The sequence below is a fragment of the Natator depressus genome, chromosome 4 (genome assembly GCF_965152275.1).
Source record: "Natator depressus isolate rNatDep1 chromosome 4, rNatDep2.hap1, whole genome shotgun sequence".
In the NCBI taxonomy this organism is placed as follows: domain Eukaryota; kingdom Metazoa; phylum Chordata; order Testudines; family Cheloniidae; genus Natator; species Natator depressus.
In genome coordinates this window covers 138,373,661-138,389,956 of record NC_134237.1, presented here as the reverse complement: position 1 = coordinate 138,389,956, position 16,296 = coordinate 138,373,661, and the positions used below count along the sequence as shown (strand labels likewise).

The 16,296-nt window shown below is 51.6% G+C and overlaps 1 protein-coding gene across 3 annotated transcripts in view; it reads right to left on the bottom strand.

The window, feature by feature from the left end:
* Positions 1 to 935: 935 nt before the first annotated feature.
* PAIP2B (poly(A) binding protein interacting protein 2B) overlaps positions 936 to 16,296 on the bottom strand; it is a 42,052-nt gene continuing 26,691 nt past the window's right edge. For all 3 annotated transcript variants that reach the window (XM_074951968.1, XM_074951967.1, XM_074951966.1), the window contains 3 exons: positions 15,498 to 15,652; positions 4,588 to 4,764; positions 936 to 3,981 (listed from right to left, as the gene is read on the bottom strand). In XM_074951968.1, coding sequence (XP_074808069.1) covers positions 3,925 to 3,981; positions 4,588 to 4,764; positions 15,498 to 15,644 — 381 coding nt within the window. In that variant the 5' untranslated portion in view covers positions 15,645 to 15,652 and the 3' untranslated portion in view covers positions 936 to 3,924. The remainder of the gene's footprint in view (positions 3,982 to 4,587; positions 4,765 to 15,497; positions 15,653 to 16,296) is intronic.

Below are 16,296 nucleotides of genomic sequence, written 5' to 3'. Positions count from 1 at the left end.
TGCCCCAGAGGGAATGAACAGAACAGGTAATCATCAAGTGATCCATCCCCTGTTGCTCATTCCCAGCTTCTGGCAAACAGAGGCTAGTAACACCATCCCTGCCCAGCCTGGCTAATAGCCATAGATGGACCTATCCTCCATGAACTTATTAGGTCTTTTTTGAACCCTATTAGAGTCTTGGCCTTCACAACATCCTCTGGCAAAGAGTTCCACAGGTTGACTGTGCGTTGGCTGAAGAAATACTTCCTTTCGTGTTTTAAACCTACTGCATATTCATTTAATTTGGTGACCCCTAGTTCCTGTGTTATGAGGAGTAAATAACACTTCCTTATTTACTTTCTCTACACCAGTCATGATTTTATAGACTTCAGTCATATCCCCCCTTAGTCACCTCTTTTCCAAACTGAAAGGTGCCAGTCTTATTAATTGCTCCTCCTAGGGAAGCCGTTCCATACCCCTAATCCCTTTTCTGAACCTTTTCCAATTCTAATATATCTTTTTTGAGATGGGGCAACCACATCTGCACGCAGTATTCGAGATGTGGGCGTACCATGGATTTATATAGAGGCAATAGGCTATTTTGCCTATCCCTTTCCTAATGATTCCCAACATTCTGCTTGCTTTTTTGACAGCCACTGCACATTGAGTGGATGTTTTCAGAGAACTCTCCACAATGACTCCAAGGTCTCTTTCTTGAGTGGTAGCAACTAATTTAGACCCTGTCATTTTATACATATAGTTGGGATTATGCTTTCCAATGTGCATTACTTTACATTTATTAACATTGAATTACGGGTGTCTTTTCCATAACGAGGACTTGTGAAAGAGCAAGTTGACACAAGGCATCCTACTGGGATCTTGATGTTTGTGGGAGTTGCCCATGGATTAGGAGCTTACCCGGCCCTTAGAAAGATCTATGAACTGCACTGCACAACTCCAAAAAGATTTATTTTTAATAATGCATATCTTAAAAATGTACAGCACGTCATCAGAAAGTGTTTTCAAAAGTCAGAAAGAAGCCAGAGCAAGGTGGTGGTGGGGAATTGAGAACTCAACCAGTGATACAAAAGAAGTTTGACCTGTATGCCCACCCTTACCACTCCCGCACAGTCACGTGGACATTAATCTCTCATGGCAGTGGAATCCACGCTGACCCAGAAGACTGGGCTGTTCCAAAGGGCAGCTGGGATTTGAACATTTTTGTTCCCGTGCCACAGTCCATCCATAGCTAGATGCGTAGCAAGGTGTGCGCTCTGGCTCCAGATAATGGAAAAACCCCTTTTAGATAGGGCAACAGAAAGTAGGCACTAAAGGCAACGGTTGTACCCAAGAACAGGAGGACACAACACAACCAGGCCCAATCCTGCCACTATGTAGCAATATTCATACAGGTACCTGCAGACTTCAGTAAGACTCCAGTTTGAGCCACTTCCGATCCTGGGTGAAGTTTGCAAGGGAGTTTAGTGCTGGTTGAAGGCGTCAGCCTGACAGCCACGGAGACTGGATCTCTCAGTTTAATCCCAAAGCAGGTCCCATACAGAGAGCAACAATGCCATGTGCTTCGACTATGCCGTAAGGGGTAGTCATGCTCCGTGGATCCTTCTTCTGAGATTGTCAACAGGCGCGATGGGGTTTGCCAGGTCAGTGGGAACTGGCCTGAGAACCTCACTCACTTCACACAGGCCAGTGGGCAGCCCTCTGATGTCATTAAATTTCCAGCCCAGGTGAGATCTGAAAGGACTCCAGAATCCCAATTGCCAATCTACTGAAAAAGTTCAAAGGGACGATATAAAAAGCTGCAGCAGGGAGAGGAGATTAAAAACCTGGTTGCACTCTGAAGCTGGGTGTTTGTGGCCTGTGTTGTACATGGACAGAGAAGAGAACCCCAGCCTACTTCACCAAGGCCAGATATAGTAAAAAAAAAAAAAGCAAGCGTCAGCCTAGGCAACCTCACTGAGAGACAGCTGGGTCCACCTGGCGCGGAGGTTGCAGACCTTGGTTCCCAGAAGGAGGAAGCCACCAACCTCCCGGAAGATGGTTTAAAACCCAAAGAGGCTGGGGCTCTGCTTTGGGGAAGCTAAAGCCTGGATCCTGGCCTCCTGCTGCAAGAGGAGATGGATCCGGCTTGGCACAGAAGAGAGGGAAGCTGTGACCGTGTCTGTTATAAATGGAGCTGGGCCTGCGGTTTACCAGCTCATGTGAAAATTCCTGGTATCTGCTTCTAGAGAGAGCTTGATCCTGCAGGCCCTCCGTCAGCCCAAGGACAAGGTGGTGGGCAATGCCTCCTAAAAGCTGCTCCCTCACCTTTATGCTGAAGGTTCCCCAGCCTTCCATACGGCCCCAGCAAGTCCATCTGACAGCTCACAGGGGACTTGCTCTTCCCACTCCTCCAGACTAGTCTGAGGATGGAAATCCCTTCCTGTTACAGGAGGTTCCTGTGTTTCCCAGACCATGTGTCTAACCGTGGCTTGGAGGGCTTCAGAAGTGACATCAACTCCTGCAACCCAGGATGCTTTTAATCTCTAAATACCTGGATGCCTAAATTCTGAGGGGACGTACCACTGCTGAGACACTCCCCCAAGCCCAATGGTTAAATCCTGAACCATGGGACCATTCAAAAACACTGGTTGACAACATGGGCAGAGTGTCCTGCTCCCAGCTGGTTCCCACAGGTGTCCTGGAGTCTCCGGTTTGTTTGCCAACAATTCTCATCAGCTCAAAGCATTCGTTATCAAAAGCCAAATTTGCCTCCACACCCACCGAGCATCTCACACGGCAAGAGACAAATTGTGGGGCACAAGTCAGGACATCAAGCCAGGCCCTCCCTGCCCGGGGAAGGTGATGACCAGCAGCCCCAATGCTTCTCTCAAGCCAGGGCAGCATTCTCATGAGACACTCGGGCATGCCCAGGAAGCAGACAGACCACACTCCAAATAGGCAGGGCCTGATCTTACAAGCTGCTGAGTATCTTCTTCTAAGGGGAGCACTGCACCGTGCAGGATGGGGCCCATAAGGAGCGCACCAGATGTGGATGGATCGTTCTCCTCTCCAAGGAGGGTTTGCCATGTGAGCTGGAACACAACTCCCCATAGAACCGTTCAGCAGCATGACGCGGAGTGGGGAGCATTTTAGTTCCCTTTGGGTTTGTTTTTTGTTTACGCCAAAAGGTGGGTCACTTTGCCTAGTGATTTGTAAACAGCAGATGCTGGAGGTTTCAGAGGGGCAGCCTGCAGCGCTGAATAAGCCCAAGAACCAGAAACAAAAAGCCAAGGCGAATGGACATTCTGTAGAAGGAGCCATTTCCCCAGTGGTCGCTTGGCCTCTTGCCGATCTGATCTCCCTGGCTTGAGAACTTCCACCAACAAGAAAAGCAGGCCGGACTTCTCTCTTGGTCTGCAGAGAGTTACCCAGTCTAGTGGTCGGTGCACGCAAAGGAAGGGCGTATGTCGTATTTCCAGAGGAAAGCTGGAAGGATTTGAGTCGCAGCCTCATTACGCTTCAGCTTTTCTGAAATCCCTGCTGAATGGAAACATGAAGCGTACCCAATCCGTATCCTTCCCCAAGCCCCACCCTTCACCACAGCATTTCCTGGCACGCTGTGGATGGGAAGGAGAGCAGGGAACCTGCTTTCAAAAATGGCCTCTGTTAGCTGGTTTGAAGCACACACCTGGACTTGGCTGTCGATGGAGTAGCAGTCACAAGATAAGCCCGCAGGGCTCCAAGTCCCAGAAAGCCGCCTGCCCAAACAAGAGATGCTATAAAGGAAAAACAAAAAGGTACCCGATAAGCTTATAGAGCAAGATTTCCCTGCATCGCGGCGACTCCATTCACGTGCCGAGTTCAACTCTAGCCTGGATCCTTTCCCACCCCCCTCTCCCACTCCAAAAGCCAGGGACACAGTCTGTTCAAAGTTTGCCTGAAGGTTCAGTACTTCACTCCAGGAACAAACTCCTTGGCGTCGGGGTTCAAGTTGCTTTTGCTCTGAAATGGAGAAAAGGTAGATGAATCATTCCTCTCACCGTGCATTTCTCTCCACCTCGCCCCCCTCTCCTCCTCTCTACCCAGAGATCTGGCTACTTAAGATGCCATGTAATGGGAACTGATGCAGAGCATCTCCCCTGCCCCCAGTCTGTGCTGCGGGATAACAACACCCACAGAGCCCCACAATCAGCAGTGTTTTCCAGATCAGGAAATCCCAGTACAGATCATCTCAGATGCCTGGGGTTACCCGAGTGATGGGCATAGCTCATTGATATGACAACCAGCCACCCCGCCTCCTGCAGACCCAGGGGAAGCCCTGCAGAACGTAACCCCTCGGACATACCAAGCTGGGATGGTTACTCCTGGCCTGTGGGACCGTCATGGAAGGAAATGGGGACTCATCAACCCTGAGGGGGGTGTATCCTCACCATGCAGTGCATGCGAATCCCACCAGTGCTAGTGGGGATTACACAATGGCGGAGTAAACCCCACCAGCGAGAGGTGCTCTGCCCTCATTGGTGCTCCCCACCCTGAGACAGGGCCCTGCTGAGGGTGGGGGAATCCCGAGGGACCACTACCGCACACAACCTGCTCCCAGATCTTTACCAAAATATCCTCTGAACTGCAACTGTCGCCCACCGAGAGGCCATTCAGCTGCTGCTGCAGCTGCCCGATGCCCTGGGGCAGGTCGCGTGATGGAATGAACCAGTCCTGGTCCTCTTCATCCAGCATCTCCTGGAAACAGCGGTCAAGGAAGTCCTGCTCCTGCAGCTCCTCCTCCACCTGGCCGGGAAGGGGAAAGAACCATCAGGGCTGAGGGTCGCACGCCACCTGCCTGAGTGCACCCAGCATGCTCAGCACAATATGTGCTTCCGGGGGGTCAGACGAGATGATCACAATGGTTCCTTCTGGCCTGGAAATCTATGAATGAGAGTACATCTCCCCATGCCCTGGAGAAAAGCTGTGGGATGGACACTTTAGGAACATAGGTGTGGCAAAGCCATGCCACGCTGAGACATGCTTTTACCATGCCAGAACCACGGTTTAATCCTGAGCTAAGATCTGGCCGTGCCGAAGGCAGATTCTTAGCACCTTTGAAAATTAAACTTGGGGGCTTAAGTAGCTGGCCTGAAAGTGACTGGCCCAAAGCCCACCCAACAGGTGGGTGACAGAGCCAGAAACAGAACCCAGGAGTCCTGCCTCTGAGGTGGCTAGGCAAAGCCATGTGTAAACATGGCTCTTAGGGTGCACCGACGGTGTCAGAGGGACCGTGAACGGCAAGCAGCAGTCAGTTCAGAAGGGAGCACTACAACTTTGGGTCCATCTACACGCCCCACCTAAACTTGCCAGCATGGCACTCCCTGCCACGGCTACGGTGCACATGTTCAAGCAGAGCTTGCTCGTCGCATGCGTCGAATTGGGCATCCAAGCCAATTAGAGGACTGTGACAGTGGAGGTTAGGGTGTAATGTGGATGGGGCTCAAAGTAGGAACCCCAACCTTTGCAAGGCATTAGCCCTAGGAAGGCAATAGGATTCTACAGCTCTGCCTTCAATTGCTTGTTTGCTTCAGTCTGCACCGGCCTAGTATTAACACTCACTACAGCATTACCATACTGCAAGACGGAGCGTTTTGGACAATTACTGTAGAATGCTGGGAGGTAGTGTGCTCTAGGGGCAAGAGTAGCTGCCAAGGAGCCAGGACTCCTGGGTTCCATCTTTGGCTCTGCCACCAACCTGTCGGGTGGGCTTTGGTCAAGTCACAGGTTTCAAAGCTGGGGACCTAAGCAGCTGGCCTGAGTCTCAAAAGGCACTAAGGACCCGCACCTCAGTGGCGTATAGGCTGCCGCTCCTGTCTTCTACCTGTGCCTCAGTGAAGTCCACATGGACCACCCATGGGACCAGTGGCTCTTCACAAGAACGAGGGCCCAACTGGCTCATGACGACCCTGTGGGCGACACCTGGGAGCACTCGAGTGCTTCAAGTGGCAGCCCTGTAGCTAATTGGTAATGGAGCAGCTGAGCTAGATAGAGGCTGCTCAAGCTGTATAAAGAGGGGCACAAAGGATCTCTCTAGAGAGGCCCAGCATCTGCTGCAGGCTGGAAGGAGCCCACAGGAGACAGAGCAGGCCTCTGTGAATGAGGGCTCAGAGTGCAGGGTGAGACCCAGAGAGAACTGCCAGGGTCCCCCAGGAAGGGGGACAGCGGCACGGCTCCTGTCATCAGGCTCTGGGGGGAGGAGAGGGCGCTGGCCTACAGCATCCTAGAGGGGGAAACCGGCTTCTGGGAAGGGAAAGGAAGGAGAGGTCAAGAATCCATGGGGAGCTGAGTAGACTCCTATGGGGGAAGTCCTGAAACAGGGGTCTTACAGGGGAGGAGGGCGACCCCAGGGCAAACTGCCAGAGACCCTGCGGATGGCAGGCAGCATGGGCAATCCGGCTGCAGAAGTAGCTATTAGTTTGGCCCACAAGGGGCAGAGGAAAAACAACTACTTGGATTTGTTAGGATTTTCACTTGGACCTTTCTGTTACTCCGGAAGGGGACTGAAATTTGACTTGGCTGGACGGCCGACACCTGGAAGACCTGGCGAGAGGCAGGCGGTCAGCATGAGGTGCCGGAGAGCAGTGCTCCTTGCAGCTTCGCACCTGGACACAAGGGGCACACTACGGGTGGTGGGTACACCACCTTTCAGGCCCCTTTCTGTCTCTAGCGCAGCTCAGCTCCAGGGTTCAGTGGAACATTAGATTTGCACAGAAGTGACAAAACCCACTGCAGAAGTAGCTCAGCCTGTCACTTTTGGTGTCATCCCACAGGGCAGCTCAGATAAACATTCCCACTCTGCGTGCAGGGAATAAGAAGTGAGACTCTTGGTGTTTGCTCTGGGAGTGTTCCATCAAAGAACGCATAATCACTCGTTAAACCACACCAGCAGTGTGTTTATGCTGACACGTGGTGGCAGGCTACTCCTACGGAGCGCACACTGGAGAAGGGGGAACTCCTCCACTGGGGCTCAAGCTCTCCAACACAGCCAGATGGTGGAGGTTCACTGGAGGTCTAGAGCAGTGATCCACCAGCCATAGCAGGAATTGAGGACAAAAAACGTAACTGCAGATATTCAAAATCAGGAGGTAGAAGGATTGAAACACAGAGGATGTTTTCAGAGAACTATCCACCATGACTCCAAGGTCTCTTTCTTGAGTGGTAACAGCTAATTTAGACCCCATCATTTTATATGTATAGTAGGGATTATGTTTTCCAAGGTGCATTACTTTCCATTTATCACCACTGAATTTCACCTGCCACTTGGTAGCCCAACCACCCAGTTTTGGGAGATCCCTTTGCTACTCTTCACTGTCAGCTTTGGACTTAACTATCTTAAGTAATTTTGTAATATCAGCAAATTTTGCCAGCTCACTGTTTACACCCCTTTTTCCAGATCATATTGGGTTTTCTGTTTTCCCAGCCTCTCTGATCACCCCCACCCTCCTGGTCAGGGGGTCGGTAGTATATTCCTACTGCTATGTTCTTATTGTTTAAGCATGGAATTTCTATCCTTAGAGATTCCATGGTACAGTTTGATTTATTTAAGATTTTTACTGTATTTGACTCTGATTTCTTTCACATACAATGCCACTCCCCCACCAGCACGACCTACTCTGTTATTCCTATATATTTTGTATCTTGGTATGACTGTGTCCCATTGATTACCACTGTTTCACCAAGTTTCTGTGATGCCTATTATATCAATATCCTCATTTAACACCAGGCACTCAAGTTCACCTGTCTTAATATTTAATCTTATTGCATTTGTATACAAGCACTTATAAATTTGTCAATACTTAGTTGTCTGCCTTGATGTGATATAAGTGAGTGGGACTCTTTTTTGGTCTGACTGTTTTTCTTCAGCTCCTACCTTATCAACTTCTATCCTCCCTCTTTACTAGGATGTAGTACTTCCCACCCCAAAGGAAGTCTATGTCCAAACTGCATGCTCCTCTGTATCTGTTGGCTTTCCCCTAGCCCTTAGTTTAAAGACTCCTCAATGACCTTTTTAATTTTACATGCCAGCAACTTGGTTCCATTTTGGTTTAGGTGAAGCCCATCCTTCCTGTGTAAGCTCCCCCTTTCCCAAAAGGCCCCCCAGTTCCTAATAAACCTAAAACCCTCCTCCCTACACCAATGTCTCTCATCCATGCGGTGAGATACTGCAGTTCTGCTCTAGAACTGGAAGCATTTCAGACACTGCTACCATGGAGGTCCTGGACTTTCATCTCTTACCTAGCAGCCTAAATTTAGCCTCCCATGACCTCTCTACCACCTTTCCCTATGTCATGGATACCTACGTGTACCATAAGAACATAAGAATGGCCCTACTGGGTCTGACTAAAGGTCCATCTAGCCCAGTATCTTGTCTTCTGACAGTGGCCAATGCCAGGTGCCCCAGAGGGAATGAACAGAACAGGGAATCGTCAAGTGATCCAACCAGTCGCTCATTCCCAGCTTCTGGCAAACAGAGGCTAGGGACACCATCCCTGCCCATCCTGGCTAATAGCCACTGAAGGACCTATCCTCCATGAATTTACCTAGTTCTTTTTTTAACCCTGTTATGGTCTTGGCCATGACAAGCGGCTCTTGCCCAGCACTGCACACAAGTATGTTTAGATGTCTTAAGAGGTCTGCAACCTTCACACCTGGCAGGCAATTCACCACTTGGTTCTCCTAGCCTTCACAAACCCAGCTATCTATGTTTCTAATAACCAAAGCCCTCATGACTATTACCTGTCTCTTCCCAATAACTGGAGTCCCCTCCTCTGGAGGGATATCCTCAATGCGAGGACACCGTGACACCATCTGAAAGGAGGGTCCCAACTATGAGATTGTGTCCCTCCACTCCAGCTTAATGTTCTCCTTCTGAGACGTTCATCCTTCTCAACAGCCCAGCGGTTGTCAGAGTGGGGATGGGGCTGCTCTGCCATGTCCCTGCAAGTCTCCTCTGTACACCTCTCTGTCTCCCATCGCTCCTCCAGTTCAGCCACTCTGGTCTCCAGAGCCCATAGTTGGTCTCTGAAGGCCAGGAGCTACCTGCACTGAATGCACACGTATGCCACAATCGCGCATGCAGCATTCAGCACAATAAACTGGATATCCTCCCCCGCCCGCACTCTGCTGCTGGACTTCTGCCGGCGTTATTTTTACTCTTGTAGGATTTTTTTGTTTTTGTTCTTCAGTAGGGGTGAGAAGTGTTATCGGTCTAAGTTTAGAGAATGTTTGTTAGGTGCCTCTCGCACGCGCGCGCACACACACACACACACACGCCTCAAACTCCTGCGCAAAAGTCCCCTGTTCGCTAGCTCCTCTGGTCACTTAGGAGCTGGTTTCTTAAACCCCTCTTCTCCCTGAGCAGCCCCACCCCCGGCAAGGGATCCTAAACAGATCAGGGATCTAAGGACAGTAGGCTAGAGCCTCCTTAGGAGCTCCCAGCCTTGGGCAGCAGGCCCCCACGCTCAGCACACAGTCCCCTCAAGCAGACCACACTCCAGCGAGGCACGGCAAGCGAGCAACAGAATCCCTCTGCTCTGCTCCACCACCACGGCTTGCGTCTTCTCCTGCCGTCCACCCATACATGGAAAGGCTTCGTGGTCCCAGTACTCCTGGCTCCCCACCCCCAGTCGAATCCCTCCTAAAGACTTGCTGCTTCCACATGGCCCACAGGGACTAACCGCCCCCAGTCAGCCAGAGGCCTTCTCATCACAACGCTGCATCCCAGAAGATCACAAAACAAAGCTTCGGAAGTGCCACCTTCCTTCTGCCTCCCAGTGCATCTTGTCTTATCTGACTAAGCCCTTCAGGGCAGGCACTGTGGTTTTTGGCTTGCATAGCACATCAGGGCATAAGCAATGCATTCAAAACGCCCAATAGCCCATTTCACAGATGGATAAAGTGAGCCATAGCAAGAGAGCGCGTCCTGCCCATGACCACATAGGACACTGGTGACAGAGCTGGGATAGTGTGTGTTCTGTTCCCAGCTCTTAGTCCCATGCCTTAAACACAAGGCCACCCTTACTTCTGCACCACCACTGGAGGGGGGAGTCTGACCTGGCCCTGGGAGTGGCCCATGCAGGGGAAGAGGAAGTCCCATCCCTCCGCAGCCCAGCCAGGACTAGCAGCTAGAGCCCGGCGCAGGGTCGGAGCCCCCGGCCAAGGCATCCCCAGCCCTGCTCCTCCCCAGCACTCAGGGATTATAGGGGCCTTGGGCTGGCTGTATGTCGATGGGTAACCACAGCACCCCTCTGTCCACGGTGCCCTGGGCAGTCATCCACGTCGCTCACCCACAAGGCTGGCCCTGCCCCTCCCCAAAGTGAGGATACCTCCCCATACCAGGCCACCCTTACTTCTGCGCTGCTGCTGGCGGCGGCTCTGCCTTCAGAGCTGGGTGCCCAGCCAGCAGCCACCGCTCTCCGGCTGCCCAGCTCTGAAGGCAGTGCAGAAAGAGGGTGGCAATACCGCGCCCCCACAATAGCCAGATTTCATGGAGGAGATCAGATTTCACAGGCCATTGTGTGTTTTTCACGGCCGTGAATTTGTAGGGCCCTACTTATAACCTACTGCACCAAGCAGGCAATTCATCAGGGAAGCAAATGTGCCACAGGGTCTTTAGTTGGACTCCAGCCACACCCTAGCTACTTCAGAGCCACATGGCCAATTTAGTTACAAAGTTCTTCTTAAAAAGCCTCAGACTATTCCCCATCCAACAGAGGCTTGGCAAAGATTATGAAGGCAGGGGGAAGCGCCCACCTCTCTGCCCCAGTAGAAACCCTGACTCACTCCAGGCCACAGGGGAGCAGGGTCTGCTGTGTCTGGAAAGAGCCATTCCTTGAGCTTGCAATCGCAATGGCATTTAGCAAGCCCTTGTGAAACTGCAAGCCAGAGGCCTGCGTTGGAAGCATCTGTCAGGAGACAGAGCCAAGCCCAGCCCAAGCCTGGAGCAAAAAAAAACCCCAACACTTAAATATGTGATCTGGCCTGAAATCCTACAGACCAGCTCCTCCTGTCAGCTCAGGACTGAGATAAGTTTCCCCACAGTACAGGGCCCTTCAACTGTAACAGCTGATCAGAGACTTCTCTGATCTTACCGTTATTCTACAGCAGGGGTAGGCAACTTATGGCACACGAGCTGATTTTCAGTGGCACTTACGCTGCCCGGGGGGCTCTGCATTTTAATTTAATTTTAAATTAAGCTTCTTAAACATTTTAAAAACCTTATTTACTTTACATACAATAGTTTAGTTATATATTAACGACTTATAGAAAGAAACCTTCTAAAAATGTTAAAATGTATGACTGGCACGCGAAACCTTAAATTAGCGTGAATAAACGAAGACTCGGCACACCACTTCTGAAAGGTTGTTGACCCTTGTTCTACAGCAATGCAGGCTAAAACCAAGTCTCCGCATTAGCCTTGTAAGCCAACTCTGGGACACCTCCCCTGGGGGCAGGTCATTCCCTAGCTGTCTCCTCAGGGTTTCTAGCAGCTTACTCTGCAACATCTAGTGGTACAGGCCCCTAGAGTCAGGATACAGGACTAGGTAGGTCCTGGTCTAACAGGGTCTGGCCATCCCTATATTGCTGTATTCTGCAAGACGTTTATTGCAAATTGTCTGACGAATGTTAACTTAGACTTATTTCAGCAGTGACTGATTGCCACAGAGCTCCCCCAGTGTGCACAGGACTGGCATCTGCTGCTGCAGCTGTCTGATAGATGAATATCATCAGATCCAGATTAGTCCCCCAGATCAGCTGGTTAAGCAACTAGACTGCACAGAGGCTGCGAAAGAGGGCAGTGTGGGCTCCCTCCAGGTCCTTGAGACTGGCAAGGAGAAACAATGAGGAGGAGGAGGCGGTTCCATGATTGCCAAACTCCCCGCTCCCAAACGAGCTGACTCTACTCCAGTACATCCCACCTCGTGCATTTTTATTCCTAGAGCAGCCTTCTTGCTTCCTCTTTCCTGTCATTTAAATACCCATCAGTGTAACTCTGCCGCCCCACGCCTGCTGGTTGCTTTATGCAGGCGCTCAGAGCCTTCCTTACACGTCAAGCCCCGCTCTGGATCCCACCCTCCTGAGGATGCGCAGATGAATGCGCGGTACTGGGTCTCAGACCGGCCACAGTAGGTAGAACCCTGCCTTAACCCAGTCTGAGCTACAGATCCAGGCAGGAGCATGGCTCCCGAAGGCTGAGCCAACTGCACCTCCAGCTACTGCGCAGATTCATTCAGGGCTTTGCATTTTTGCTGTGGATACTGGAACGATGCAGCTGAGCTGTGGAACCGACACACAGCCGACTTGGTCATGGAGATGCCAGTGCTTTCTCCCGAGCTACACAGGGGGGTTGGTTGCCTGGTGGGAGGGAGACACTCATGGAGTACAGTACTTCACCTTGCTGGGAGCAACGGCGCTGGGCACGCTTGGGCACCCTTGGAGGTGCTTACGTGTAGGGGCGGGGGGGGGAGGGGTGTATTACAAGGAAACCAGCAAAACCTGGTGCTGACAAGGCCCAGATGTGCAAGGGAGTAGCCACACTAGCAGAATCCGTACCTGTAGCCAGCAGATGTCCTGGTGCTAAGCCAGGAGTGTAGACAGGGCTTGCACGATTACACTATCCGGTCAGGACAGTCTGAGCTCGGAGACTCACAGGCTCTAAGGGGATCGCTGTTAATCCTAGCCTGCCCTCCCGCGTGACACATTCATTCCTTTTATGAACTGGAGCAGATTTTTTAGAAAATCATCCAATCTTGATTTAAAGATTGCCAGCGATGGAGAATCCACCATAGGCCGTGGGAAGTTGTTCCGGGGGTTAACTGCCCTCACTGTTAAAAATGCGCCTTATTTGAGGGGCTCTTAAAATCTCCTCTGCACCTTCCCACAAGCATTACAACTCCACCGACTCCCCTCACTGCTTGTTCTAGCTTCCTCCGGTATCGAACCTGCGTTTTCTCCATTACAACCAGAGCCCATTGCTTCCTGTTCTGCCCCAGAGAGCCTGCACATCACAGGGGGAAGGAGCCTTCCTTCCATGGGAAAAGGCCCATTGCTGGAATAAATAAGGGAGGAGCATGGCAAGGAGCCTGGGGGCTTGTGAAGACACCCAGACACTTCTCTGCTTGGCTAGCACTGTGCGGAGGAAACAAACACTCCAGAAAACTGGCAGGGAACAGGGAGAAAGTGAATCTGGGAAGGATTCAACCCCAAGTCTAGGGACAAGTCACCCAGTTGGGGCTGGCCACAAGTCAGGTCTGTCCTGTCGCTGCCTGGACCTCCAACCCCCACAGGGATTGCGGGGGGTGGGTGGAAGGGGATGGTCTCTTAACACAGCCTTTTGAAGGGATAAAACTATCAGTGGGAAACAGGGCCAAGCCCAACTCAGGCTAATTCCACTCACTGCAGTGGCATGACCCACAGTGATGGGCTCAGAGTTACCTCTGCCTCGGATGACATGGGTTCCCATCTCTATGGTTCACCTGAGTCTGTGACCCAATCCAGTGCTGTCCCCCTGGGGGGCTCCCCCCGACAAGCATCAGGACTAGAAACCGTTCAGCGAAGCCTCAGACTGTCCCAAAAAAGCTGGCTGAGCTTCTTATGCCCCCGGGACCGGTTTCTACTCCCCACGGGTGCATCAAGCCCCCTGCAGGCTGGAATACACACTCCCAGGCACAGAAGCCTGACCTCGCCGTCGTCAAGGCTGTAACGCAGATGGTCCCATCTAGAATGGGCAACACCTGCAAATCCTGGTCCCTCCCTGTGCCTTGAGATGCTCCTGCAACACAAGTTATATGGTCTGGCTGCTATAACCCCACGCATGCACCTCCCGTCCAGCTTAGATCATGGGGATAGCTCCAGATTCAAAGCCTGTAGCTCCAGATTCAAAACCTGTCTAGTCGAAGAGCTGAGGCTGGCAAAGCAGGCGAATGCAGGAAGGCACAGACTGGTTTCCCTTTGCAATCTCACTGAAGAGTCCCAAGCAATTGGACCCCATTCCACAGTCAAACAGATCCCCAGCATTCACCCTGGAGTTTCATTCCTCACCCCATGACTCCTATCTATTGCCCCTTAGCACCCCCCATTCCGCCTCCATCCATAGTATACTCCCTTCAGGGGAAAAAAGGCAAACTGAATTCGATATAACACAGCTTATGAGCGCTTCCATGGGGCTTCCAGCAGCTGAGCACTTTGCAAACATTCTCTCCAATTAGTCTAACACAGTCCCGCCCGTGCAGCTGCTCGTGGGCGGCGGCTGTGTCTAGTTGCAATTTTAAAACAAAAACAAAAAACGTGAACCATAATTCAGTAACGACTGTTGCATAATTGGCGTGACAGGACTACGGCTCTGCGCCGAAGGGTTAATGTGAGCCCTGGAGGCTGGGGTTTGCTCCCATGGGAACAAGCTTAAACATTCCCAGATGGAGATTTTCTGCTGAGAACATTAAAGACTGAGGAAGTTCCCCTTTTGGGGCGCTGGGGGAGGGGAGGGAAGCATGGCCTCCATCCAATCGCTCCTGCCCTCTGCTGGAACAACCCCCCACCACACAGGTACACTGAGGATACCGAGTGAGTGGGGAACTTCAGGAAAGCAGCAGGCCTTTGTCCGCTGTCTCCAGCAGGAAAGTTTCAGGTTTCCTGCCCAGAGCAGGCGCTTGCTCAGCAATGGAACGGCCAGCAGCAGGCGAGCTCATTCCCCACCCAGCTCAAGCAGAGTCTAAGTTTCCTCCAGCTAGAGGCGTGTGCTGTTCCCTTCTGCAGAGCTCCGGCAAGCTTTCCCCTGCCACATCGCACAGGCTTGGCAGCGGGACGAAATCTATGCGAGGCCAGGGGAGAAGCAAGGGGATAAGACCGTGTGTTGGGAATGGGGAGACTGCCTAAAAACCAAGCCCTGCAGTGCTCCCACCTCATCAACATCCAAGTCACAAGCTTTGAAGCAACATGTTACAAGCTTCTCATGGGACAGGAGAGTCACGCAAAGTTTGGATCATCATTTATCAAGTATTTTGCAGACCATTAACTCTCTCCTACCAAGGTTTCTTCTGCTCAGATGCCATTTGCTCAAATTCAGAGCAAACAGCTTCTAAGGTTATTGCAACAACACTGTGACCCGCTCGAGTCCACCTATTGGCAAGCACCTGCCGCTCAAGTCATTAACCCCTTCCCTATGCACAATGCTGTTGGAAGTGACCTGTGATTTGGGGCACGTCCATTTTTGGATGCCCAACTCAGGCCTGATTTTTCCAAACTGGGCAGGCAGGAACTGACTTGCCTAAAATTCAGAGCAAAAAGTCTGGGGGAAGGGCATGTCCTTTCTGTCACCGTGGCCAGATGTTATTGGGGGATGGGAGGGTGGGGAGAACAGGAGCAGGTTGTCCCTCCTCCACTCGTCCCCCGGCCCGTTTGCACACCCAGTTGGAAGTGTGATTTGGTTCAGGAATGAGGGCTGCAGAGAGATATGGAGCCAGCTGCCTCCCTCTCACCTGTCTGTTGAAATCCTCTTCATTCTCCATCCACATGTACTCTGCGAAAGGGTTGTTCTCCTTCTCATCATGCCCGTTCACAACCTGCTCGTCTTTGGATTTCGTGTTGGACGTCGTCGTATTGGCAACGTTGGAACCATTCATCATTACTGGTTCTGTGGGGAGGGGAAAACGGAGCATCAGAAGGAGGGAAGCGACAGACCACAAATAGAATCGTAGAATATCAGGGTTGGAAGGGACCTCAGGAGGTCATCTAGTCCAACCTCCTGCTCAAAGAAGGACCAATCCCCAACTAAATCATCCCAGCCAGGGATTTGTCAAGCCTGACCTTAAAAACTTTTAAGGAAGGAGATTCCACCACCTCTCTAGGTAACCCATTCCAGGGCTTGACCACCCTCCTAGTGAAAAAGTTTTTCCTAATATCCAACCTAAACCTCCCCCACTGCAACTTGAGACCATTGCTCCTCATTCTGTCACCTGCCACCACCGAGAACAGTCTAGATCCATCCTCTTTGGAACCCCCTTTCAGGTAGTTCAGGACTTCCACACCATCGCGTGACTCAACCCCAGAGCAAGAAAGGAGGTACGTGTGCAGTGCTTGGGTCTCGCCCCACCAGGCGGCAAACCCGCCAAGCATATTGAGGATGATCTGTGTTGTCCGATCCCACAAGATGAGAGGTGTACAGCACCTGTAACTTGTCTTATTACTCCAGCATGCACTCCTCTCCTGGGGGATGGATGTGCAGTGCCCAGGAGATCCTTCGGGATCTATCAGCATTTACATTCAGTTAATTAAGGC